This window comes from Macaca mulatta, chromosome 10 (assembly GCF_049350105.2).
Source record: "Macaca mulatta isolate MMU2019108-1 chromosome 10, T2T-MMU8v2.0, whole genome shotgun sequence".
In the NCBI taxonomy this organism is placed as follows: domain Eukaryota; kingdom Metazoa; phylum Chordata; class Mammalia; order Primates; family Cercopithecidae; genus Macaca; species Macaca mulatta.
Genome location: NC_133415.1, coordinates 83,694,580 through 83,722,366, shown reverse-complemented (window position 1 = coordinate 83,722,366; position 27,787 = coordinate 83,694,580). Strand labels below are relative to the sequence as shown.

At 46.5% G+C, this 27,787-nt stretch overlaps 1 protein-coding gene across 1 annotated transcript; it reads right to left on the bottom strand.

Annotated features, from left to right (window-relative positions):
- Positions 1–230: 230 nt before the first annotated feature.
- TBC1D20 (TBC1 domain family member 20) lies at positions 231–27,416 on the bottom strand. The gene is made up of 8 exons (XM_015149310.3): positions 27,237–27,416; positions 11,749–11,934; positions 8,896–8,976; positions 5,998–6,184; positions 5,728–5,829; positions 4,397–4,538; positions 3,151–3,338; positions 231–2,883 (listed from the first exon to the last, which is right to left on the bottom strand). The coding sequence occupies exons 1-8, from the start codon at positions 27,304–27,306 to the stop codon at positions 2,628–2,630; spliced, it is 1,212 nt and encodes a 403-aa protein (XP_015004796.2). The 5' UTR covers positions 27,307–27,416; the 3' UTR covers positions 231–2,627.
- Positions 27,417–27,787: the final 371 nt, after the last annotated feature.

The window sequence follows — 27,787 nt, the reverse complement described above, 5'->3', positions numbered from 1 at the left end:
AATATCACGGTGCCCTGGGCAGCAGCTGGAGCATGTGGGTCATACTTCTTGCAGATGAAATAGAAACAGCAGGACTGTAGATATTGCCCAAGGTCTCCTAGCCAGTCAAGGCCGACCACGATCCACAGGCCACGGCATAGTTCTGGGCCTGACATGGAAGGTGGGGAGCATCCAGATCAGAGACCATTCCCACTGAGTGATGGGCAAGGACAGAATGACAGAAGAGGTGATTAGTAACCACATATGGCTATTTATTTGATACAGGGCTCTGTACAAAATATTTACACATATTCTTTACAGAATAAGTAAACCACCTGAAGGTAATTAGATAATGCTTTCTTCTCAATGACAGGGAGAATCCTGGTGTCAGCAAAGTTACAAAACAGATAAACATGATCCTTCCGAGGCCACAACTCAAGCAAATGCCACTTGCTTCCTAGGATCTGAAAAGCTGTGGCCTTGGGACCCTGGTCACATGAACCTCTTTTCCTCAACCCCATCAATTCCTTCAGTATTTACAAACAGGTTTGAGTGCTTGTGGAAGGAGGGGCAGCTGCTGCCGCCCACTGAAATGATGACAAGAGGGCCAGCTTGCTGTGGGAGAGCACTGGGAATATATGCCGCATCATCACCTCTGGAAGAATTTCCTTTGCCCTGATAAATACACCACTTTCTAAATTAATCCATCTACATTAGGCTTACCCCAAGGTGGGGCTCCTGCCATGGACAATGATCCATCACTTTGAGCTTTTTTTGGTTTTAAAGTGCGTAGTGGCTGGGCGTGGTGGCTCACGCCTGTAATCCCAGCACTTTGGGAGAACGAGACGGGCATATCACTTGAGGTCAGGAGTTTGAGACCAGCCTGGCCAATGTGGTGAAACCCCATCTCTACTAAAAATACAAAAATTAGCCAGGCATGGTAGCAGATGCCTGTAGTCCCAGCTACTCAGGAAGCTGAGGCAGGGAGAACTGCTTGAACCTGGGAGACGGAGGGTGCAGTAAGCCGAGATTGCACCACTGCACTCCAGCCTGGGCAACAGAGACTCCATCTCAGAAAAAAGAAAATAATAATAAAATAAATAAAAATAAAGTGCTTAGTGTAACTCAGTGGACAGGGCTCCCAGCTGCTCTGGCTCGCCAGCTGCCTGGCATGTGGGACACCCTCCACCCTGCACACAACAGGCATGCAAGGAGGGCATGGAGGTCTGGATATGGTGGGGTGGAGTGCTTCTGGTGTGTTCACTTTAAGAAAACACCTGCCAAGAGAGATCAGTGCCCAGGAAAGACCAGGAAAATACAAGTACATGGCTGCTTCATACCATATACCCCAATTCTTTAAAGCAGCAAAAGGCACTTTTTTTTTTTTCAGGCCAGAGTTAATCTAAAACAAACCTGGCTTTGCTTAGAGGGAAGCTGTCCCGGAAGGACTGAGTGATGCCTCTTGTTCCCTAAGGCCTGGAGAGTCTTTGGAGAAGCTTGGGCAGGGAAGTTGGCTGTTCCAGGCTCCTGCCAAGCTCTTCAGGCTCCATTTGTTCCTTTCTGGGTGCCAGCAAGTTTCCAATGACATTTCCAACCAGGTGGGAGAGACCAGTTGACGAGACAAATCAGACCCAAAAAACGACGCTAAGGTAGTGAATGGGCGCCTATGTGGGAGTAGTATGATTTGAGGAAAACAGGAAGAAAAACTGGTCAGAAAGTGGCACTTTGGAAGTGGAAAGCTGTTTGCAAATAGCAACTCTGTCTAAAGTGAAATGTTAATCAAGTAGAAAATAAAATTCAGGATCTTAGAAGCTCATCCTTCTGATGAGAACTATTTTTTTTTTCTGTGAAGGAACTATTATTACTTTAAAAGTGAGGGTAATTTACATATGGGGTGTATATATTCTAAAAATAGTAACAAAAGTACTTTTTATAAGCAATGTTTTGTGGCTTGTAGAAGAAAACAGGGAGGAAAAAAAAAAAAAGGCAGGCAAAACTAGTCTAGGTCTAGGCCCTAAAAATGAGCATTCCTTCCCACTTGACTGGAAATGCCCATGCAATCTCTAGGCGGAAAATAAGTAGGATTTAACAAGTAACCTAGTTCCCTTCTGTCTCTGATTTCGGAGCTGCTAGTAAGAGGGGCCGATCATGCTCCCAGACGCGTCCTCTGGCCTCTTGTTCTCAATCTCGAGCCTGACTCCCTCAGCAGCAGCCCCTCCTCCTGTGTTCATTGGATGCGGGCAGACCAGGAGCAGTGAAGAGGGCATCCCGTGCTCCAGCTCACTTTCTACGGGGTAACTAGGAGGTTCCCGGTAACTAGGGCAGCCCAGGCCCAGCAGGTTGCAAAGGCAGCTGGAAGCTTCAGAAACCCACTTCCTCCACCACCACAGGAGGTGGCAGAGAGCCCATCCAAAAGCCCACTGGGAGGGGCATAAGATTCTGTGCCAGGCCCCCAAGTGCCCTCTGTGTCAGGTAGGCTCTCCTATTGGCCTCTGAAGTAAAGGCAAACACCAACAGGCAGGGCAGGGTGGCAGGAATAGAAAACTCTAGACAGAAACCCTTTTAATAAAGGAAATTCCACCCCGCCCAATCCTTCCATGGAAGGGTGAGACCTTAATGTGATGTAAGAGGAAGGTCTTCTCTGGCTTTCAGGGAAACAGCTGCAGCTGAAACTTAGGGGCCCACTCCAGGGCACTTTTCACCACAGCCAGTGCGGCCGCTCCAAGTGCCACCGTCAGCCCCATCACTGCCAATTTCACAAAGCGGTTGGTCCTTGGTTTGGTCAGGACATCTTTTGTTCGATCTTCAGGCCGCAGAAGTCCCCGAAACCGCTGCCGCAGCACCATATCAGGCCTCTGCTGGGCTGATGCCAGCTCAAAGTCTTTGAAGGTAGAGGCTGCCGTCCTGCAGGGGAAAGAGACAGAAGGAAGGAAGTGGTATGAAAGAAGAGGAGAAAAGAAAAACTACACCACATAGGCGGCGGGCAGAGCCTTTCATTGCTGGGAAAGCTCTTCTTGATAAAGACCCATATGTCTACAGTGGGGATTCCACTGGCCTAAGCTCAATCTCTGAAAACATGCCCCAATCCTGTCCCACCAGACACAAACCTTCCCTCACTTAGCTGCTCATTTACAGCCACCCCCACTCAACCAGCATCCCAGCCTTGCTCACCTCTCGGCTTGCTGTTGGGCGGCGGCCTCCCGAGCAAGTTCGGATGGGGGAAACTGAACAAAAAGGTCCCCTGCTCTGCTGATCAGTGTCTCATAGGGCAAGTCCTGAGGGATCTGGGACAACAGGTGGTGAACCGAGGCCATGTCACAGTCACAGTCCAGGACTTCCTGCTCGCGATACAACACAATCTGTGGGGAGGTAGTAAAGCCTTGCGGTCAGAGGCCAGACACACGGGCCTGGGCCGCCTGCATTCCATTATCCTTGGAGATGAATTTAAACTGGTTACAGACAGGACTCAGCCCAAATGTTCAGCAAACTCTTGTATCCATCAAGGAAGTAATAACATATATACTCTCAGCGCTACTCCTACTGTCTGGCCCTTCCTGCGAACTCCCACCACGTGACATGAAAGGCTGACCAGTTACAATCTGAGTCCTTCAGGTACACTGGGCTGCTCAGGTGTCCCTTTAAATCTTGAAAGAAATGAAGGAGATTCTTTTAGAAGAAAGGAGAAGAATACTGGGAGATTCCTGGAGCTCCAGCATAGAAGACATGGTTCAAAACAGTAGAAAGAACAGTCTTGCTCCCTTTAAGCATCTTCCTTCTGACTTTTGGTCCACAAACCCACGGATGCTCAAGGGACCAGTGGCCACTGAAAGACTTCCCTGAACTCCCATCTCCACCCCATCCCTCAGGCCCTTCTCCCTGAACTCCCATCTCCACGCCATCCCTCAGGCCCTTCTCCCTGAACTCCCATCTCCACGCCATCCATCAGGCCCTTCTCCCTGAACTCCCATCTCCACGCCATCCCTCAGGCCCTTCTACTAACTGGAGCCCCCACCCTCCACCAAAAGCCACTCCCTTGTCTATCATGACACCAGATCTCTTCTTAAATCTGGAGTTGGCAGCTTGTACTACTACTTCCCTAATTGTGTTCATCAGCTGAATATATGTTCCAGGCAATGTCAATAGGAACCCTGACAATTCACAATGCAGATTAGTGTTTTAAAGGTTCAGAAGAGCCATGCAGCAAAAAAATCTGATTTTGTTTACCCAGCATTTCACAACTTACTATTTTTTTTGTGACACCCCCATTAATATTGCATAGAATGGTGTCCAGGCACACCAGCCTCAAAAGTGCTGTCTTTTGCATCTTTCCATAATCCCCAGGTTTCCCTTCAGGGAAAATGACCACAGTGGGATGGGTGATGGTGAATCTAGTTGCTGGCTCGTGGCCTGTACCTACCACGGCTGCAAAGTAAATGGGCATCAGTGGGTGGCAGGCCAGGAAGAAGTCATATAACCGCACGACGTGCCTGAAGTCAGACAGGACATGCCCAAACCAGGTGATGAGCCAGCTGAGGGCAAAGATGGTCCCCACCTCAGCACTAAAAACAAAGGAAAGCCAGGTGTCAGATCCTGTGGGCCATCCCGTCCCTCTCTCTGGGCCTTCTTTGTCCTCAGTGCTGGTGATAAGGAAGCATTAAGGAATAGAATTTCTGGAAAATTCAGCTACCAAGGAATTCAGCATCTTCTCCTCAGAAAATACTTAATACAAAGTCTTCAAGGTGTACCATGACACTAACACCACAACAGGGTCCTGGCTGCTTTATCTCACTGGGTGCTCTCCTAATGGCCAACAAATGTCAACTACAGGAATGAGAAGCAGTTGTTTTCAGAGAACTACACCATGATTCTCCTTCTGAGTAAGTCTTACCCTTGTGGGGGGCACAGGTACATATTCCCAGGCCTGAAAACATGACCGCATTAATTTTTCAATTAACATGAGACAAATGAAATATCTTAAGATGTAGCTGCCAGGCGCGGTGACTCACGCCTATAATCTCAGCATTTTGGGAGGCCGAAGTGGGTGGATCACCTGAGATCGGGAGTTCGAGATCAGCCTGACCAACATGGAGAAACCCCATCTCTACTAAAAAAACAAAATTAGCCTGGTGTGGTAGCACATGCCTATAATCCCAGCTACTTGGGAGACTGGGGCAGGAGAATCGCTTGAACCTGGAAGGTAGAGGCTGCGGTGAACTGAGAGCACGCTATTATACTCCAGCCTGGGCAATGAGCAAATACTCCGTCTCAGAGAAAAAAAGGCATAGCCATTACCTTTTAAAATTTTTTTTAAAAAGAGGCATTGGCCAAGAACACATTTCCAACTAAACAGAGAAGAAACAAAACATCACATGGGATTTGCAAAAAAATAGTTCTTCTCTTTGGTACTTAGGAAATAAAACAACCCATTGTCAGCCTTCTCCTTCTCGCCGCTGGATCCCACAGGACTTCGTGTTTCTCTTGTGGCAATCATCTCAACATCTACCTTGGCATACATACCTTATCCACCTCTCCCCACTAGATGTAAACTCAAGGGATGGGATATGTCCCCCAAAGAGCACAGTCCCCAAAAAGTGCTCCAAGAACGGAATTATCCAGATTGCTGGTGACTGGAACAACTTGGGAGAACTTAACAAATCCCCCCAAGACAATGAGGAGACTGCGCTCGGCTTGTGAGGAGGGGTGTGGGTGTGTGTATGCATGCACACACAAATGCGGACACACATGTACCTCTGCATGAAGTCATGGAGCTCTGGATTCACCTGGTCAATGATGGGCATCAGATAGTTTAATATATGCTTGGTGTTGTCCATTGTTGGATCCATAAAATCCCTGGAGGGAGACAATTCAATAAGCCTGGTCACCAAACACTTAGATCAGGGCTGGGGATGGCAAGGGCTCAAGCTCCTAAAAAAAGTTGACCAGAAAATGGGCCAATGAGTTATCCCCAGGATGGCTGAGGAGTGATGCCTGTCCTCTCACGTCCTTCTGTACTGGTACCTGAGGTGGTGGGTAGATAATTTTTCTACCAGGGATGTTGCCAGCCTCTCGCCTACCACCAGCAGAAATGTGACCACAATGTCATGGTAGCCCTGGTAGTAGTGCAGCTGAGGGTTGCGCTCCAAGATGAGGAGGATGATGTCAATCAGTTCTTCCTGGAGCCCTTCTCTCTGTTCTTCTGGCATGCCTGGGGACAGGAACAGAGAGGAGATGCCTTTGAACACACCAAGCAGCCTAGTTAATAAGGAGGTCGAAGAAGGCCAGCAATGAATTTTCAGAGAAAAAAGGAAAATGAATTACAAATAATTTGGCAACGCATATCAGGATCCACTGTTGATACCACCTGGCATACAGGAAAAGGCAGCCGCTAGCTCTCCAGTGGGGGAAGCCGCAGACACCACCTTAACCAAGTCGCTGCAGTTAATACTGCTGGGACACATTATTTAACTGCAGTATTTCAACCATGGGAGCCGCAGAAGCCTCTGCCTCCCGATGCGATGCACTGACAGAGCTCAGCATCACGCCTGCAGGATTCCTATCAACAGCGCACAGACCTACATCTCGCGATGAAGAAATACCCAATACACCCAAAGTAAGAGAAATTTCACAAAAATAACTGGCCTCTCATACAGTACAAAGGAACTGTTCCAGATTAAAAATGGCTAAAGAGATATGATGACAGCATGAGAAACGCATAAATCTGTATTTCCTTCTCCAGTGAAGCACATGACTCGAAGAAATGGTGAAATGTGAGTAAAATCTGTGGATTAATTAGTTAACTATTTTTCAGTGTTGTTACTGATGTTGCTCAGTGTACTGTGATTTTGTGAGAGCCTTATATTTAGGAAATATATCCTGAAACATTTAGGGGTAAAAAGATGTCATGTTTGCAACTTAAATAGTTCAGAGAAAAAGTGTATGTCTATGTGTAAAGTGAAGGAAAGAGAGAAAGCAGCTAAAAAAGCAAATGTAGTAAAATGTGAAAACAAAACGAAATCTGGGTAAAAGGTATCTGGGGAATTCTTTGTCCTATTTTTACAACTTTTCAGTAAGTATGAAATTATATAAAAATAAAAAAATGTTAAAGTTGCATGTTTCCCTTTAAACCAAAGCAAACGTTACGGGAAAAACCGATCTTCTTGATCCAAAGATGTATTATAGCTGGAAACAGGGAAGCCTGTCTTGGGAGTTCTTTCAGAGTCCAGAGCTAGTCCTGCCAGCAGTAAAAATGCCAAGCCTTGGCCTCATGAGCCACGTTAGAAGAACGGCACATGCACAGCTTCCCTACACCATTAGCTTTTAGTTACAAACACATACTTAGAGAGAGAAAGCAGCTAATGTAAGGGCCCAAACTAAACTGGACAAAGGATTGCAGGTAAGAGCAAAGCTCACCTCTTGCCCATATTTACCCCATCCCTTCTCAAATAGAAAGCATACCCTAAAAGATAAATAAGGAAATGAAGCAAACCCAGGGCTGCTGATAGGTGAAGCAGTGAAAGGAGTGAGAGTAAAAATTAAACTTTGTGTGAATTTTCAGCAAAAGAGCAGTGAGTCAAGCCCAGAAGACCATGAATGGAAAAAGAATATGAAGCCACATGGTAAGTTCAGCCTACAGAAAGAATATCACAGATATTACATCAATGGAAGAGGAATAAAGGGTTCAGAGGGAAAACAGGCTACCTAGGAAAAAATGGGGGCCAGGCACGGTGGCTCTCGCCTGTAATCCCAGCACTTTGGGAGGCCGAGGTACGTGGATCACCTAAGGTCAGGAGTTCGAGACCAGACTGGCCAACATAGTGAAACCCCCTCTCTATTAAAAACACACACACACAAAATTAGCCGGGCGCGGTGGCAGGCACCTGTTATCCCAGCTACTTGGGAGGCTGACGCAGGAGAACTGCTTGAACCCGGGAGGCGGAGGTTATAGTGAGCTGAGACAGTGCCATTGCACTCCAGCCTGGGCAACAAGAGTGAAACTCTGTCTTTTAAAAAAAAAAAAAGAAAAGGGAGGCATCTGTCCTATGTGATCTCATCCAAACCAGCAGGCTAGGAAAAGGGAATGGACCGTGGGCATGTGCTTTTATCAAAACCACGCTGGCAGACTACTGCTACCTGGGGATTGCAAAAGTCTGTCCAGGAAGCAGGAATGCCAGCAGGAAAGCAGCCCCTTCAACAACAAAAGCCAGGCCAGAGCACAGTCCAGAAGAGGGAGGCAGTGAGCTCAGAGGCTCCTGTTCCCTTTAGCAATTCTCCTTTCTTCACAACCTAAAGGTGGAGTTGCCAGAGGAAGAAAAATAGGTCATCCATGCGACATTTGTTGCCCAGTTCCCTTCACTGTGAAAACTGAGACAACGGTCCTTCTTTTCTTTCTTCCAGAAATGAAGAGGTAATTTTAGGAATATATTCTCTTTTTTTTGTTTTCTTTGTATTTATTTATGTTTTATCTATCGCTGCTGAACAAATTAAGGAATATACTCTTACACAAACAGGGACTGTCCTCTCTTCCCTCTAAGGAATCTTACATATGTATGCGCAAGATATCATTATTTTTAAACCTAATTAAGATATTAATCATTCTTGTTGGTGCCCAATTCCACACCAATCTGCTCTTAAACACCAGACTGATGGCTCTAACAATTCTTATTAACTCCTTTTTGTGGCTTCAAGGAAAAACAAACCCTCTTCTCTCATTCACCACCTCTAGGCCAGGAGAAATTATTTTTGGTTCAGGCTTTCACAGTGGGGGTCTGAAAGTGACCAGGCAACAAAAGGATGACTCAGCAAAAGGAGAGTTCTGAAGGTCCCTGAGGAGGCAGGGTCCAGCATACTAGGTCACATGGTATGACCTGGGACAGATACAGTCTTTCCAAATGTGGCAGGACCGCGAGAGCTTCTCACCAGGAGGGAACCGCCGCAACGACCGCCGGACGTCCAGCAACACTTGTTGGTAGTCCTTGCTTATCTGCCGTAGGTTCTTCCCTATTGAGGGAAAAGGAACGTTACTGCAGGAATGTCCAAGAAGCCAGACCAGAAGCAAAACATTCTAGGATGACGCAAAAGGCCTAGAGGACACATGTCAGCTTTCTCCCAAAGAGTAGGATATGACTCAAGATACAACATTTGGCAGGGAATCCCTAGTTTAGTTCCAAACATTATGTTTCCTGCAAGTCACAATGACCCTAAGAGAAGGGAGCACAGACTTCCCAGGAGGTAATACAATGGGGTGAGAAGGAGAACAAAGATGTAAGGAGAACAGGCGCCTCGTGCAGAAGGCCACTGCTCATCACTGGGAACTGCTCTGAATTTCAAAGTCCACAGCTACAAAATGAGGATATTCCCTTCCAAGGATCAAATAAAATCATGAATGTGGGAACAATACACCACTGAAAAAAACCCTAACACCTATAAAGTTGTGGGAGCACTAAGCTGTTTAGAAAGGTATACTGAGACTCACACAAAGAACCACCTAACATCTCTTGACCCAGCAATTCTAAAACTAAGACGCTGCGAAGACGAGACAGTCCTTGTGTTCAGCTGGTACGTCCAATACAGTGTGAAAGTAAGGAGGCAGTCTCTAGCTGTTATATATATAACAAGTGTACATTTTCCCCAAACAAACCAAGGGCTGTATAATAAGCATACATTTCCCTTGCAACCCAAATCAAAAGCTAGTAAGGCTGGGCAACACTTCCTCACATGCAGGCTTCATGGTATAAAAAGATGAGGGAAGTTTGGAACCTGGTAGAACATCATCTCAGGATTCAGGGTGTGAATATGGCACTGCCTTAGCCTTCCAACAAAAAGCTGACTGCTCTGAAGCAGCCAATTCCAAGGATAGTAACAAGTGGCAACTCGACACCTACTGGGTGACATCATGACACTGTGAACTTTTTGGTGGCAGAAGTCCTGTTTCAATCACCTCCAGTACCTGGCACACAATCATAGCACAACTAATATTTGCCAACTGAATGAAAGAATCCTCAGCAGTTGGCATTTTGCCATGATGGCAGGAAAGCTACAAGGTGAGCTCACTGTGAATGGCCAGCAGGGTGGATTCACTGTTCTGCAGGACTTTTCTTTACTATTTTGAACTGCATTCCAAGGAACTCTTTTTACTACATAGGCCTTGCATATTAGTTAGGTAACTCTTTTCACAGAATTACAGGATTTTACAACTCCAAAGGATCTCAGTATTTCCAAATAAAAAGAGAGTGTTTCCTTTTTTTTGAGAGTGTCTCACTCTGTCGCCCAGGCTGGAGTACACTGGCACAATCTCGGCTCATTGCAACTTCCACCTCCCGGGTACAAGCGATTCTCCTGCCTCAGCTTCCCTAGTAGCTGGAATTACAGGCGTGCGCCATCACACCCAGCTAATTTTTGTATTTTTACTAGAGACGGGGTTTCACCATGTTGGCCAGGCTGGTCTCGAACTCCTAACCTCAAGTGATTCACTTGCCTCAGCCTCCCAAAATGCTATAATTATAGGCGTGAGCCACTGTGTCTGGACAAAAGAGGGTGTTTTTGTGTGTGTTTAATTTTACTTTACTTTTAGAGATGGAATCTTGCCATGTTGCCCAGGCTGGCCTCAAACTCCTGGGCTCAAATAATCCTGCCTCAGCCTCCCAAGCAACTAAGACTACAGCGGTGCACCACCACGTCTGGCTAACTTTTAACTTTTTGTAGACAGGGTTTTGCAATGTTGCCCATGCTGGCTTCAAATTTCCAGTCTCAAGTGATCCTCCTGCCTCAGCTTCCAACAGTGCTGGAATTACAGGTGTGAGCCACTTTGCCCAGCCACAAAATATGCTTTTTTTTTTTTTTTTTTTTTTTTGAGACGGAGTCTCGCTCTGTCACCCAGGCTGGAGGGCAGTGGTGCAATCTTAGCTCGCTGCAACCTCCACCTCCTGGGTTCAAGCAATTCTCTGCCTCAGCCTCCCAAGTAGCTGGGATTACAGGCACCCACCACCATACCTGGCTAATTTTTGTATTTTTTTTTTTTTTTTTTAGTAGAGACGGGGTTTCACCCTCTTGACCAGGCTGGTCTTGAACTTCTGACCTCAAGATCCACCCGCCTCGGCCTCCCAAAGTGCTGGGATTACAGGCGTGAGCCACAGCGCCCAGCCCAAAATATGCATTTTTAAAAGATACTTGCCAAGCAAGTATGTAGAACAAAGCATATACATTTTTAATAAACTCACTTGCCTAGGCGATATTTTAATCCCTAATAAAAAAAGAACTTGGCTGGGCGTGGTAGCTCACTCCTGTAATCCCCGCACTTTGGGAGGCCGAAGCAGGCGAATCACTTGAGGTCAGGAATTCGAGCCTGATCAACATGACAAAACCCCGTCTCTACTAAAAATACAAAAATTAGCCAGGGGTGGTAGTGCACATCTATAATCCCAGCTACTAGGAAGGCTGAGGCAGGAGAATTGCTTGAACCCAGGGGGCAGAGGTTGCAGTGAGCTGAGATTGTGCCATTGCACTCCAGCCTGGGCAACAGAGCGAGATTCCGTCTTAAAAATAAATAAATAAGTAAAATAAAAGCAAAAAAAGAACTCATCCCACTTTTGAATTAAATTCTACTTATTGGTTTGGCCTTATTTTCAGAGTGGGCCCAAGCATTTCCCAAAACACTCTAGATTTATTCATATACCCTTGGTTTGAAAGGACCATAAAAATTAAAGATCCTGGACTTCTTTTCTCCCTGTCTCCTAGATACACTCCCCTCACAGCCTCCCCGACTCCCCTTACCTGATATAGGAGGTGGGTCATTGGCATTGACATTGAGGAGCTTGGGCCACACTTTTCGTCTGATCTCATCAGTCAGGAGCCCTCCTTCACTGATAGCCATGCGTCTAAGGGCAGCCACATCAGTGGGATCACTGTTCAGAGCCTGGTGTATCTCTGCCACTTTCTTTTTCCTTTTGGCGTTAAAGTCTGAAAATAACGATAGGGAAGAATTAGGCGTATATTCAGCACGTGCATGTTTTCTGCCTAGGACTCAATCTCCTTTTTGATGTGAGGTACAGGTAGTATCTCCTCTGAGCTCTAAGACTGCCTGCTGGCATAAAGGCTCATAGCCACATGTACTGTCATTTCAGGCCCAGTCTACTGGCCCTCATGGGGGAGGCTTGGAGAGCCCATTATAAAACAGATTTTAAATCGCCAAAAAAGGAAGTCTCTTTTTATAGGTCTGAACCAAAAATCATAGGCACAGACTGGAAATAATTATTAGTTGTTGTTTTTAAGAGACAGTGTCGGCTGGGTGTGGTGGCTCATGCCTGTAATCCCAGAACTTTGGGAGGCCGAGGCAGGCGGATCACAAGGTCAGGAGTTTGAGACCAGCCTGGTCAATATGGTGAACCCCCGTCTCTAATAAAAATACAAAAATTAGCTGGGCATGGTGGTGCTCACCTGTAGTCCCAGCTACTCAGAAGGCTAAAGCAGAAGAATAACTTAAACCCGGGAGGCAGAGGTTGCAGTGAGCCAAGATCGTGCCACTGCACTCCAGCCAGGATGACAAAAAAAAAAAAAAAAAGAAGAAGAAGAAAAATAAAGAGACAGTGTCTCTCTAAGTTGCCCAGGCTGGCCTCAAACACCTAGGCAACACTGATCCTCCCACCTCAGCCTCCCAAAGAGCTGGGACTACAGGTGCATGCCACCATGCCTGGCCCAGAAATAATTATACGTTTTTAAAATTATTTTTATTTTTGAGATGGAGTCTCGGTCTGTAGCCCAGGCTAGAGTACAGTGGCGGAATCTCAGCTCACTGCAACTCTGCCTCCCGGGTCCCAGTTCAAGCAATTCTCCTGCCTCAGCCTACCAAGTAGCTCAGATTTCAGGCATGCACCACCATGCCTAGCAATATTTTTGTATTTTTAGTAGAGATGGGCTTTCACCATGTTGGCCAGGGTGGTCTTGAACTCCTGACCTTGTGATCCTCCTGCCTCAGTCTCCCAAAGTGCTGGGATTACAGGTGTGAGCCACCATGCCCAGCCTATACGTACATTTTTTTTTTTTTTTGAGATGGAGTCTTGGTCTGTCACCAGGCTGGAGAGCAGCGGCACAATCTCAGCTCACTGCAACCTCTGCCTCCTGGGTTCAAGTGATTCTCCTGCCTCAGCCTCCCAATACATTTAAAAAAAAAACAGGTAAGCCAGGCTGGGCGCGGTGACTCATGCCTGTAATCCCAGCACTTTGGGAGGCCGAGGTGGGTGGATCACCTGAGGTCAGGAGTTTGAGACCAGCCTGGCCAACATGGTGAAACCTCGTCTCTACTAAAAATACAAAAAAAATTAGCTGGGCATGGTGGCCTGCGCCTGTAATCCCAGCTAGTCGGAAGGCTGAGACAGGAGAATCGCTTGAACCCGGGAGGCGGAGGTTGCAGTGAGCCAAGATTGCGCCACTCCACTACAGCCTGAAACAGAGTGAGACTCTGTCTCAAAAAAAAAAAAAAAAAAGATAAGTGAAAAAAGAGATGTGTTAAAATCAGACAGATCTTGGTTCACATCCTGGGTCTGCCACTTATCTGATCCATAATCTTGGGCAGATGACTTCCCTGCTCTGGGCCTCTGGACTGACACCCTCTTGTCAGGATAGTTACCATGGTACACAGTAGACACTTATTAAATTTTAGTTCCTCTCCTCACTCTGAAACAACACGTATTTTACAAATCAACCTACAGATATTTAATTAGTACGTAATATGCAAAGCACTAAGGAGATATACTGTGTAAGTAACAAGCAAGGAATTACAATTATAATAAATGCTCAGTAAATTCAGGCATATCTAGCAGTTAGTGTCAATGTTTTCATAAAAGAATGTCTGTTCATTCTTAATTCCCAAACTTCACAGAGCATATACATCTCTTACTGTAACAATTTTTTCCTGTTGTTTAGATAGGAAAAATGCATGTCACCAAAACTCAGTACTACATTGAAAACAAAACCACATGAAAAAGTCTCCTGTTACACGTTACTACAACTGGTAAAAACATTAGAATCACATAGAGATTTTTTTTTTTTTTTGAGATGGAGTCTTACTCTGTCGCCCAGGCTGGAGTGTAGTGGTGCAATCTCAGCTCACTACAACCTCCCTGTCCCAGGTTCAAGTGATTTTCCTGCCTCAGCCTCCCGGGTAGCTGGAATTACAGGCATGCACCACCACGCTCAGCTAATTTTTTTTTTTTTTGATGGGGTTTCACCATGTTGGCCAGGGTGGTCTCGAACTCCTGACCTCAAGTGATCCACCTGCCTCAGCCTCCCAAAGTTCTGAGATTACAGGTGTGAGCCACCATGCCTGGCCAACACAGAGTTGTTTTCAAAACCAGAGTGTCAAAGGGTACTTGGGTTTCCAGTGTGGCTGGTGGGGTGAGGGGCTGTGACACTGCATACAAAGGAACTGTTCCTTAAAAACCATAATAAGTAATGTTTTAAGCATCTTACATCCTTATGCGATAGTCTGTTACTCATAGGCATTTTGCCATGTTTAAACTGCTTTTTAGGGCTGGTCTCCTGTGTGGTGCTGTTTACAACTCATTCATGACAATCAGATTTCTTTGTTCCTTTTCCACTCCCACTGCTTTACTTGACTAGCCTTCCAATACATAAATAAACAAATAAATAAATAAATAAATAACTTTTTTAGGAAATTGGTTGGGAATTTGTGGTTAGTAACCATCATATCATTTTTCTATGTGAAATAACAGAGTATTGCTTTTTGTCCTTTTGGCTAAGATCAGGGGAAATAAAGGAGTAAAAGGCTCTGAGAGTTTGCATACAGAATGTCTGCTTTTAGGGACGGCTTGCTGAAGTTTAAATGGATGATTCCTGTATTTCGGTTCTTTCTGGTTGTCGGTACCATTGAGAAAATATGTCAAAAACACAAGAAACATTACACGAGACAACACCAAATGTCACAAGGCAGTAGACTATAATTGTCAAAAAAGGCGCGTGCAGACAATAATGACCAAGAGCTCAGAGACTACAGTGGGTCAGGGCCAAGCTAACCTGAGAACTGTACCTTAAAAAGGAAGGGGAGCAAAACTCTCTTGACATGCTTAATTGTGATGTTTAACGGACATCCTTGCAGTGCAAGACAACCTTTTTAAAATAAATTCTCGGCCGGGGACAGTGGTTCACGTCTGTAATCCCAGTACTTTGCGGGGCCAAGGCAGGCAGATCACCTGAGGTCAGGAGTTTGAGACCAGCCTGGCCAACATGGTGAAACCCTGTCTCTACTTTAAAAATACAAAAAACTAGCAAGGCATGGTGGCGGGCGCCTGTGGTCCCAGCTAGTCAGGAGGCTGAGGCAGGAGAATCGCTTGAACCCGCAAGGTGGAGGTTATAGTGAGCCGAGATAGCGTCACTGCACTCCAGCCTGAGCATCAGAGCAAGACTCTGTCTCAATCAATCAATCAATCAATCAATACATTCTCTCGGCTTCAGACCCACCTATCTTTGGTCTCTTAAGTTAAATCCAAAGCAGCACCCATCACATCTGCCTTTTCTTCACTTTTGTCTCCCATTGCTTCCGGATACCTTCTTCCTTTTCCTGCAAAGCCCATTCTGCTGGAGTGGAAAAGTCCAACGCCTTGATGCCAGGATCTTGCTCAGTCACCCAAGATGGAGTGCAGTGGCACAATCATGGCTCACTGCAGCCTCAACCATATATATATAGTTTAAATAAATCAATAAATTCTCTCTTAATGATGGTTCGAGCCTCACCACTTGATTAGGAGAATCAGCATAACCTGTAGGATCTTACTTGGAATTGAATTCTGTATTGTAATTTTGTTCCTGTTCATTTTTAAATTTTATTTTTGTTTCACTGGAAAGATGATGCTCAGTTTTAAATGTTAAAAGTGTACGGGCAAAAGGCCAGGTGCAGTGGCTCACACCTGTAATCCCAGCACTTTGGGAGGCCAAGGCAGGCGGATCACGAAATCAGGCGTTCAAGACCAGCCTGACCAACATGGTGAAAACCCCGTCTCTACTAAAAACACAAAAATGAGCCTGGCCTGGTGGCGCGCGCCTGTAATCCCAGCTACTCAGGAGGCTGAGGCAGGAGAATCGCTTGAACCCCGGTGGTGGAGGTTGGAGTGAGCCAAGATCGCACCACTGTACTCCAGCCTGGGAGGCATAGTGAGACTCCATCTCAAAAACAAACAAACAAAAGTGTATGAGTTAAGGGAACCAGGTACAATGGCTCACGCCTGTAATCCCAGTGCTGTGAAGGGCCGCAGTGTGAGAATCGCTTGAGCCCACAAGATTGAGAACAGCCTGGGCAACAAAGTGAGACCCTGTCTCTACAAAATGTACGAAAAGTTAGCCAGGCATGGTGGTCCCAGCTACTTAGGAGGCTGGGGCGAGAGGATCACTTGAGCCCAGGAGTATAAGGCTGCAGTGAGCTATGATAGCACCACTGCACTTCAGCCTAGGTGACAGAGCAAGACCCTATTATCAAGGCACTGGACTTTTCCACTCCAGCAGAATGGGCTTGGCAGGAAAAGGAGGAAGGTATCCTGGTGACCTGTCTTTAAAAACAAAAACAAGGCTGGGCACGGTGGCTCATGCCTGTAATCCCAGCACTTTGGGAGGCCGAGACGGACAGATCACCTGAGATCAGGAGTTCGAGACCAGCCTGACCAACATGGAGAGACCCCGTCCCTACTAAAAATACAAAATTAGCTGGGCGTGGTGGCGCAGGCCGGTAATCCCAGCTACTCAGGAGGCTGAAGTAGGAGAATTGCTTGAACCCAGGGGACAGAGGTTGCGGTGAGCTGAGACTGCAGATCGCGCCATTGCACTCCAGCCTGGGCAACAAGAGCAAAACTCTGTTTCAAAACAACAACAACAACAGCCAGGCGCATGTGGCTCATGCTTGTAATCCTAGCACTGTGGGAGGCCGAGGTGGGCAGATCACCTGAGGTCGGCAGTTCGAGGCCAGCCTGACCAACATGGAGAAACCCCATCTCTACTAGAAGTACAAAAAATTATCTGGGCATGGTGGCACATGCCTGTAATCCCAGCTACTCGGGAGGCTGAGACAGGAGAATTGCTTGAACCTGGGAGGCAGAGGTTGCAGTGAGCCGAGACGATGCCATATGCCACTGCACTCCAGCCTAGGCAACAAGAGCAAAACTCCGTCTCAAAAAACAAACAAACAAAAAACAAAAACCAAAAGCAGCCAGGGACTGTGGCTCATGCCTGTAATCCTACCCTTTTTTTTTTTTTTTTTTTTTTTGAGACAGAGTCTCGCCCTGTCACCCAGGCTGGAGTGCAGAGACGCAATCTCAGCTTACTGCAACCTCCACCTCCCAGGTTCAAGTGATTCTCCTGCCTCAGCCTCCTGAGTAGCTGGGATTACAGGCGCGCGCCACCATGCCTGGCTAATTTTTTCTTTTCTTTTTTGTATTTTTAGTAGAGACAGGGTTTCACCATGTTGGTCAGACTAGTCTCGAACTTCTGACTTTGTGACCCGCAAGTCTCGGCCTCCCAAAGTACTGGGATTACAGGCGTGAGCCACCACACCCAGCCTATCCCAGCACTTCAGGAGGCTGAGGCAGGTGGATCACTGAGGTCAGGAGATTTGAGACCAGCCTGGCCAACATGGTGAAACCCCATCTCTATTAAAAATACAAAAATTAGGCGTGGCGCGGTGGCTCACACCTGTAATCCCAGCACTTTGGGAGGCCAAGGCAGGCGGATCATGAGGTCAGGAGATCAAGACCATCCTGGCTATTACGGTGAAACCTCATCTTTACTAGAAAAATACAAAAAAATTAGTCAGGTGTGGTGGCAGGCACCTGTCGTCCCAGCTATTCGGGAGGCTGAGGCAGGAGAATAGCGTGAACCTGGGAGGCGGAGCTTGCAGTGAGCCGAGATCGCACCACTGCACTCCAGCCTGGGGCACAGAGCGAGACTCCATCTCAAAAAAAAAAAAAAAAAATTAGCTGGGCATGGTGGCAGTTACCTGTAATCTCAGCTACTCAGGAGGCTGAGGCAGGAGAATCGCTTAAACCTGGGAGGTGGGGAATGCAGTGAGCTGAGATCATGCCACTGTACTCCAGCATGAGTGAAAAGAGCAACACTCTGTCTCAAAAAAAAAAAAGGCAAAAAGAACATGGATTCACCTGCTTATATAAGAAAAAAGGGGAAAAAAAAGTACAAGTTGCCTTGTTACAATAAAACTAAATGTGTATACACATAAAGGAAAGGAAGGACATTCAGGGCCTGGGATGAAGGATACAGAAGAAAGGCCAAGAGATACGGCCCTTCCATTTGACAGTAAATAGACTAATGAAAAAACATTTATGTAGTATATATTAGACGCAAGGCACCAGAGTTCATGTGAAGTGGAAGATATCACCAGAAGATAGGGTAGATTTTAGAAAGGACTAACATCAGAAGGTACATTAGATTTTAGAAGGGACACTAAGCAGCTTCCCCAGCAATGTTCTTGTCTGAGACCACAGTCTACAAACTGTTTGCATGACAAAGCTGTACATTATTATTATTATTTTATTTTTATCTATTTATTTTGCAACAGTCTTGCTTTGTATCCCAGGCTGGAGTGCAGTGGAGCAATCTTGGTTCGCTGGAACCTCTGTCTCTCGGGTTCAAATGATTCTCAGGCCTCAGCCTCCCAGGTAGCCAGGATTGTAAGCGCATACTGCCACCACGCCTGGCTAAGTTTTTTGTGTTTTAGTAGAGATGGGGTTTCACCATGCCAGGCTGGTCTTGAACTCCTGACCTCAAGTGATCTGCCTGCCTCAGCCTCCCAAAGTGCTGGGATTATAGGCATGAGCCATCACATCCGGCCCATTATTAACATAAATTAAAGTTGGTAGTAAGTCACAGGTGAGCTACCTACGAGACCTGAAACATAAAAACCACATAAACAGAGGCACTAACTGGTTTGGAGTCATGTGCAATTGGAGGTGCAGACAGAAAGATAATACAAGTGACTTTTCACCTCGGTAAACCTGCCCTCCTGGCTTCACTGCTGTTTCCTGGTAACCTAGTACGGTGACCATTTGTTCTCGTTTGTCTGAGATCTTCCTGGTTTATACCTAGAGTACTGGCAAATTGTTCACAGCAAACCCTTTTTGTTCCCTGTACTTTCAAATATGTCCCAGTTTGGATGCCAAATTAAATGGTTACCCTACCTAGAAATCATTAAAAATAAAACCCCTTCTGGGCACGCCTGTAATCGCAGTACTTTGGGGGGCCGAGGCGGGCAGATTACCTGAGGTCTGGAGATCGAGATCAGCCTGACCAACATGTTGAAACCCTGTCTCTACTAAAAATACAAAAATCAGCCAAGTGTGGTGGTGCACGCTTGTAGTCCCAGCTACTCAGGAGGCTGAGGCAGGAGAATTGCTTGAATCCGGGAGGCAGAGGTTACAGTATGCCGAGATCGCGCCACTGTACTCCAGACTGGGCAACAGAGTGAGACTCTGTCTCATAAAATAAATAAATAAATAATAAAATAAAATAGGCTGGTGGCTCATGCCTGTAATCCCAGCACTTTGAGAGGTCGAGGCAGGCGGATCACCTGAGGTCAGGTGTTCCGAGACCAGCCTGACCAACATGGCAAAACCCCATCTCTACTAAAAATACAAAATTAGCCAGGTGTAGTGGCGGGTGCCTGTAATCCCAGTTACTTGGGAGGCTGAGGCAGGAGAATCGCTTGAACCCAGGAGGTGGAGGTTACAATGAGCTGAGATCGTGCCATTGCACTCCAGCCTTGGCAACAAGAGCAAAACTCCGTCTCAAAAAAATAAATAAATAAAATAAAAATAAGGCCGGGCGCGGTGGCTCAAGCCTGTAATCCCAGCACTTTGGGAGGCCGAGACGGGCGGATCACGAGGTCAGGAGATCAAGACCATCCTGGCTAACACGGTGAAACCCCATCTCTACTAAAAAATACAAAAAACTAGCCGGGCAAGGTGGCGGGCGCCTGTAGTCCCAGCTACTCGGGAGGCTGAGGCAGGAGAATGGCGTAAACCCGGGAGGCGGAGCTTGCAGTGAGCTGAGATCCGGCCACTGCACTCCAGCCTGGGCCACAGAGCGAGACTCCGTCTAAAAAAAATAAATAAATAAAATAAAATAAAAATAAAAATAAAATAAAATAAAATAAAATAAAAAGCACTGCCGGCATGGTTTTTAGTTGAGACGGGGCTCATGCCTATAATCCCAGCACTTTAGGAAGCCAAGGTGGGTGGATTGCTTGACCCCGGTATTTGGAGAGCAACCAGCCTGCGCAACATGGCAAAATCTTGTCTCTACAAAAAATAGCTGGGTGTGACAGCGTGCACCTGTAATTCCAGCTGCTTAGGAGGCAGAGGCGGGTTGTAGTGAGGCATGATTGTGCCACTGCACTCCAGCCTGGGTGACGGAGTAAGGCTCTGTCTCAAAAATAAACAAACAAAAATCTCCAGTTTCTTCTGTCAGCATAGCACCTAGTCAATTGTTCATGAGATGTGTCAAGCTCTTGACTCAGGTGTGCCCTTCTATCCATTCATCTGCCTGCCCATTTGTCCAGTCATTCTTCAGTCTGTCACTTAATGAGTGTCTACTTGTATTAAGCACTGTACTGGGGATACAAAAGATGAATTACTCCCTCCTGGCCCTTGAAGGGCTCACAGCAGGGACACAAACAATTATTATATATAATAGAATCTAAGGGATTATGAAAATCCAGAGGAAAGAATGACTATTTCTTTGTTTTTTTTTTTGAGATGGAGTTACGCTCTTGTTGCCCAGGCTGGAGTGCAGTGGCACGATCTCGGTTCACCGCAACCTCCGCCTCCCGGGTTCGAGCAATTTTCCTGCCTCAGCCTCCAGAGTAGCTGGGATTACAGACATTCACCACCATGCCTGGCTAATTTTTTGTACTTTTAGTAGAGACGGGGTTTTGCCATGTTGGTCAGGCTGGTCTCGAAATCCTGACCTGAGGTGATCCACCTGCCTCGGCCTCCCAAAGTGCTGGGATTACAGCAGTGAGCTACCGTGCCCGGCCAAGAATGACTACTTCTAAAGCAGTCAGGAAAGGCTTCACCAAGAACATATTCTGGATCCTTCTTTTCAATTTTTTTTTCTTTTTTTTGAGATGGAGTTTCACTCTTGTTGCCCAGGCTGGAGTGCAGTGGCGTGATCTTGGCTTACTGCAACCTCCGCATCCCAGGTTCAAGCGATTCTCCTGCCTCAGCCTCCCGAGTAGCTGGGATTACAGGCACGCGCCACCATGCCTGGCTAATTTTGTATTTTTGGTAGAGATGGGATTTCTCCATGTTGGTCAGGTTGGTCTCAAACTCCCAACCTCAGGTGATCCACCCACCTCGACCTCCCAAAGTGTTAGGATTACAGGTGTGAGCCACCGCATCTGGCCCTTCTTTTTAATTTTTATTTATTTATTTAGGCAGGGTCTCACTCTGTTGCCGTGGCTGGAGTACAGCGGCACGATCACAGCTCACTGCAGCCTCAACCTCTAGGGCTCAAGCGATCCTCCCACCTCAGACTTCTGTGCCACCATGCCTAATTTAAAAAAATTTTTTATAGAGGTGGGGTCTCACTATGTTGCCCAGACTGATCTTGAACTCCTGGGCTCAAGCAATCCTCCTGCCTCAACCTCCCAAAGTGATAGGATTACAGATGTGAGCCACCACACTGGGCTCTGGTACCTTCTTAAAGAAAATTTTGCCAAAGGGAAGAGTGTGTTAAGGGGAAAGTACTCCAGGCAGAAGAAAAGAGTTATATGCAAAGACCTTGTCACATGAAAGAAACACCATATCCAGGAAACAAAGAGTTCTATGACGCTGAAGTGTCAGGTAAAGGGAGAGAACAGAAGCAGGTAGCACCGCAGTAAAAGAGGCCGGGCTGCATTTATCCCGCACAGGAGTCTGGGTTTATCCCGCACTCAGGAGGAACACGGGGAGGGATTTTACTTTGGGCCTGAGGGCCATCCTTTGGAAGACCAGGCTGTATGTTTTCAAGAGGGGTCAAAAACACGCAGGAAACAGAGAAGACTTTTTATATAACATTGGTGGAGGCAAAACCTGAGAAGAATTTCCAACAAAGAGAAAAAAATCTAACATATTTAATTTTTTTTAACTTGGGAGTACCCCTGCACTTTCCACACATCACAAATTGACAGCACTTGAGCGGCAATACTGAATACTGCTTGAGGGAAGCTGACATTCAAAAATCTTGTTAACCTATTTGCTAAGAGTATGATAATTTTTCTTCAGTTTGTTTAGACATACATCCACCTCACCTCTCTTTCTAAATAAGTTATTCGGCAATCTGGGGGAAAGGAAATCTTGTATCTTGGGGGAAAAAACACTATGCAGTCAACTGAATTTCCATGAGGTTTTGGCAAACCATATGCCAGAATGTTACTTAATTCTAAACTCAAATCCTCAAATCATACCTCCCATAACTCATTTCTCTTAAGATTCTGTCCCAATTTTTTTTTTTTTTTTTTTTTTTTTGAGGCAGGGTCTTACTCTGTTACCCAGGCTGGAGTACAGTGGCACGATCGTGGCTCACTGCAGACTTGACCTCCTGGGCTCAAGTGATCCTCCTGCCTCAGCCTCCCAGGTAGCTGGGACCACAGACAGGCTCCATCTGGCCCAGTTACTCTGTGTGTGTGTGTGTGTGTGTGTGTGTGTGTGTGTGTGTGTATATATATATTTTTTTTTTTGGTAGAGAAAAAAAATGTTGCCCTGTGTGTGTGTGTGTATGTATATTTTTTTTTTGGTAGAGAAAAAAAATGTTGCCCAGGCTGATCTTGAACTCCTGGATTCTAGTGATCCTCCCACCTCGATCTCCCAAAGTGCTGGGATTACAGGCATTGAGCCACCATACCTGGCCTCCAATTCTATTTTTAATACTGCATTTCAAAATTTACTTACTATTTCAAAATTTTTGGCACTCTGTGGGAACGCAACAAATACACGCAGAATATAATAAGTGATTTAGTTTATCGTTCCTCTGGAAAAAACTGGCTTGCAGTAAATGACATTATTTTTCCCATACTGTTAAGATGATGCTCACTGCAGAACTCTCTATAAACAGATCTGCAGACTCTTTGGCCTGTTTCTAAAACTACTGGTGTTTCCCAGAGTAGGATGCTGCCCCAGTGTGGATTTCGACTGCTGTTTTTTTCAGGCCCCAACACCACCTTCCTCAACCCCACACCCTAGTGAGTAAATGTCAGTGGCCGATGGAGAAAGCACTCACACGTGTGCCACTCTGACAAATACTTTATTCCAACTAAATGTATAGACTTTCACTGTGACATAAAAAGGGAAGAGGAAACAGAAAACTCAAGTGAGCAAAAGATGTATGAATACAGAGTGAGATCAACTGCTAGATGACACAGGGAGGGAGGTTAGCAGCATCTCCACTGAAAAACAAATTCACAGACATCCTGTTTATTTCCGAAAGAGAAACACCATAGAGCTATTCTTGGGATGTTCAGGAAAAGATTAAAATAAACGCCTATTATGCATTGTATTTCAAGATAAACTTTATAGATTTAGAGCAGGACACGCATTTCTGGACTTGAGAATGCCATATCTGCTTGGAATAAAAGCCCACATTTCATCTAGAGGTAGAATGTATGTCATTCTAATCTCCCTCAATCCTTTCTTCTCCAATTTCTTTATTGCCCCATTTACAAGAGAGTGCACTATTATTCCAAAGCCGAAACCTTCCAAATTCCTTTACAGTAGAGGTCTTGGCTATCATAACCATGATGGAACAAAATGACTGTCCTACAGCTGGCTGCAAAATATAAGACTGCTATAAATAAATCCCTGATGCCTGAAAAGTAATTCATTCGACAAAGGAAGATAGGTATGACTTTGGCCTACTCTTCATTAGAATGCTTATTTTTATTTATTTATTTATAAAGAGTGCAAAGCAGACTTCATTTGAGGGGTACCACAGCAACAGGTATAGAAACAACTGCAACAGGGTCTTGTAGTCAGGGAGAGAGATCAGACTCAACTCCCTAAAATGTTAATTTTAACAATGGTACACTTTAACTGAACTGTTGTTCTTTTTTTTTTTTTTTTTTTTTTTTTTTTTGAGACGGAGTCTCGCTCTGTCACCCAGGCTGGAGTGCAGTGGCCGGATCTCAGCTCACTGCAAGCTCCGCCTCCCGGGTTCACGCCATTCTCCTGCCTCAGCCTCCCGAGTAGCTGGGACTACAGGCGCCCGCCACCTCGCCCGGCTAGTTTTTTGTATTTTTTAGTAGAGACGGGGTTTCACCGTGTTAACCAGGATGGTCTCGATCTCCTGACCTCGTGATCCGCCCGTCTCGGCCTCCCAAAGTGCTGGGATTACAGGCTTGAGCCACCGCGCCCGGCCTGAACTGTTGTTCTTAATGGTTCAGATGAAGATGACACAACCCACTACTGTCTTACATTTCTCCCAACTCTGGCTACAGAATCCAGGTAAAGATTTCTGCCTCCTCATAGTAATAGGCATGTCCAAAATCACCTGGATTAGGGCACTTAATATACAGGGAAGGGACAATAACAACTAAAGATGACCACTATCCATGCCTCATCTAAAAGTTTTTTCATGTATTTTTCCATATCACCAAAACAAATACGAACTTGGATCAACTAATTTATATAATGGAATCTCGTGTGAGAGTACAAAATTCCATACTGATTATTTGGTTTAAGCTTGCATTATCATAAAAGCTTTACAGTCTTTAAACTGAAGTTAAGCTCACATTAAGCAATGCTAGTCTTAAAACAATGGAGGGTTGGGGACGTTTTCTGTGGAGGGAAGGAGACAGACATCCCCCTACACCCACCCACAACTCCTGACATTGACATTGGAAATTAACTTAAAAATTTATGCCTGTAGTCCCAGCTACTCAGGAGGCTGAGGTAGGAGGATCACTTAAGTCCAGGAGTTGGGAGGTGACAGTGAGCTTTGACTGTGACACTGCACTCCAGCCCGGGGGACAGAGCAAGATCCCATCTCTCAAAAAAAAAAAAAAAAAAAAAAAAAGCTTTAACTCCATGTCTGTACCAGAAGACCACAGCAGGAGACCACAGAGACTCTTCAGTCTGGGTAAGAGTCCTATTAAACACAAAATAAAACAAAGTAGCCTCTGTTTTTGGAGGTCTTAACTAGTAGTTTCTACAAAACAGTATCCAAATTAGCAAAAATTCTGTTAACTACCTGGAACATAAAGCAGGTTATAAAGACTTAAGAATGTTTCACCCCTATAATGGAAAAAAACCAGTCTAGTGAGTAAACCAATCTGATCATAAACGCTACAAAAGAGGGATAAGCATTAGGAACTTTGCCAACAATACTCTGATATGATTAAAAAACAAAACAGTAACAAAAACAAAAAACCTCACTTTTAAATTTGTCCCATTCATCCAGAGAAGCAAAATCAAGGAAACTAGAGGCGGTAAAGTCTTGCAACAGACACACAGCTGCACTGCCAACAGGTCACAAGACCCATGTTGCCTAGGGCATTGACTATTATGCCACTGAGGACAGACATCACACAAACACCAGTAATGAAAGGGTTACGGTGCCAAAGGGTTCAGAGCTCCATCCACTTTCATTCAGTATCAGAACATGAGAAAAAGGGAAAAAACAGAAAATGAGCCCAAATAAAATATAAAATAAAATATGAATACCAGCAGCTTCCTCAAAATACGTGGGTTGAATAACGTGTTTGGCTCTGTTATGGGTACCATCCATCAGAGGACTGGAAATGGGGAATGTCACCTTAGTCTTCCTCAAGGAAAAAAGATTATTTAACTTGGTTCACGGTGTACATTCATAATTTTAACTGTCATGTATTTATTGAATGAAAAACATTTGAGAACATAATGTGCAACAAAAACATGAGTTCACAGAAATGGTCCAAACTAAAAGAGTATAAAAATAGAATCGCGGCCGGGTGCGGTGGCTCAAGCCTGTAATCCCAGCACTTTGGGAGGCCGAGACGGGCAGATCACGAGGTCAGGAGATCGAGACCACCCTGGCTGACACGGTGAAACCCCGTCTCTACTAAAAAATACAAAAAACTAGCCGGGGGAGGTGGCGGGCGCCTGCAGTCCCAGCTACTCGGGAGGCTGAGGCAGGAGAATGGCATGAATCCGGGAGGCGGAGCTTGCAGTGAGCTGAGATCCGACCACTGCACTCCAGCCTGGGCGGCAGAGCGAGACTCCGTCTCAAAAAAAAAAAAAAAAAAAAAATAGAATCGCTTTGTATACAATAATTTACTCATTATTGAGATAGGGTCTCCATCTGTCACCCAGGCTGGAGTGCAATGGCGCAATCATAGAGTAGCCTCCAAGTCCTGGGTTCAAGCGATCCTCCCGCCTCAGCCTCCTGAGTCGTTGGGATCACAGGCTCAAGCCTCCACATCTGGCGTTAAAAAAAAAACTTTTTGTAGAGATGAGGCCTCGCTATGCTTCCCAGCCTGACCTCGAAATCCTGGCCTCAATCGATCCTCCAACCACGGCCTCCCAAAGCGCTGGGATTACAGGCGGGAGCCATAGCGCCAGGTCGCTTTTACACAACTAATCAACATTAAAATAGGTGGCAGAAGACAGACAGAAAGTCTATTTGTGGTTGCCAGGCTTCGTGAATACTGGGGAATGGGGAGTGCCTGCTAATGGGTAAGGGTTTCATTTCGGAATCAGACAGCGGCGATGGCTGCACAACTTTGTGAATGTGCTAAGAATCACTGAACTGTGCACCTTAAAGGGAGAATTGTATGGTAATTAAATCGGCGGTACGCGGACAGCGCGTCAATCAAGCCGGCGACAGTGAATGAAGTTCGGGAGAGCTGATTTCCCTCGGGGAGGCGGCTCCGGGAGTCTGCGAACGTGGCGGACGCCTGGGACGGGGTGGGCCTGCCAGCGCTCGGGGAGTCCCGGTCCTCTCCAGACGGAAGAAAGCCGGGGCGCGGAGCTCCCGCCCGCTCTTCTGCCTGGGGACGCTACTCTGCCGCCAGACTCCCTCGGGTCAGCTCGGCACCCGCCCGAGCCCCCCCGTTCCAGGCCCTCTCCCCATCAGACGTGCCTCGGGCCCTCCGCCTCTTCCTCTCTCGCCGCCCGGAACCCCGCCGCAGCCCCGGGTCGCCAGCCCGCGCCCCTCCGGCACCGCCTCCGCCACCAGCTGCCACTGCCCCCTGGGCCGCCCTCGCAGGCCGCTCCCGGCGCCCTGGTCGGCTTCCGTACCTGCCTTCTCCGTGCCGCCGTCCCAGTGGCTGGAGTTGGGGCCGTCGCCCTGCGCACTCCGGAGGGCCATGCCCCGGGGGCCCGGGCCCCCACCCGAGCCCCGGCTGGTGGCGGAGCCGGGAGAAAACGCGGCTCCGACCGCTGGACGTAGCGCCCGCTCGGCATCGGCAGGCTCCGCTCGGTCGGCCAGCGGCGCGCAGGCGCGAAGGCGCCCCGCTGGCCCCGCCCCGCGCCGGCACGTGACCTTGCGCTACGCCTGGACGCGGAAGGAGGGCGGTGAGCGCGCTGAGCAGTTAGTTTCCTCTGCGCTGTAGACTCTACGGTGTAGAGTGTGGCGCTTTTGAACGAGTGTGCTCAAGACCGGCTGTCATTTCCTTTGCTTCTTTCATCTGTTAAATAGTATAGATGATAATAAAAATATTGAACTCACAGGGTTATTGAGAGTGTTTAGAACATTACCAAGCATATAGTAAATACTCCACAATTATGACAAATCTTTGCTTACCAAGGATTTTTATTTTTTTTTACCTCCTGTCTCATCTCCCCACACG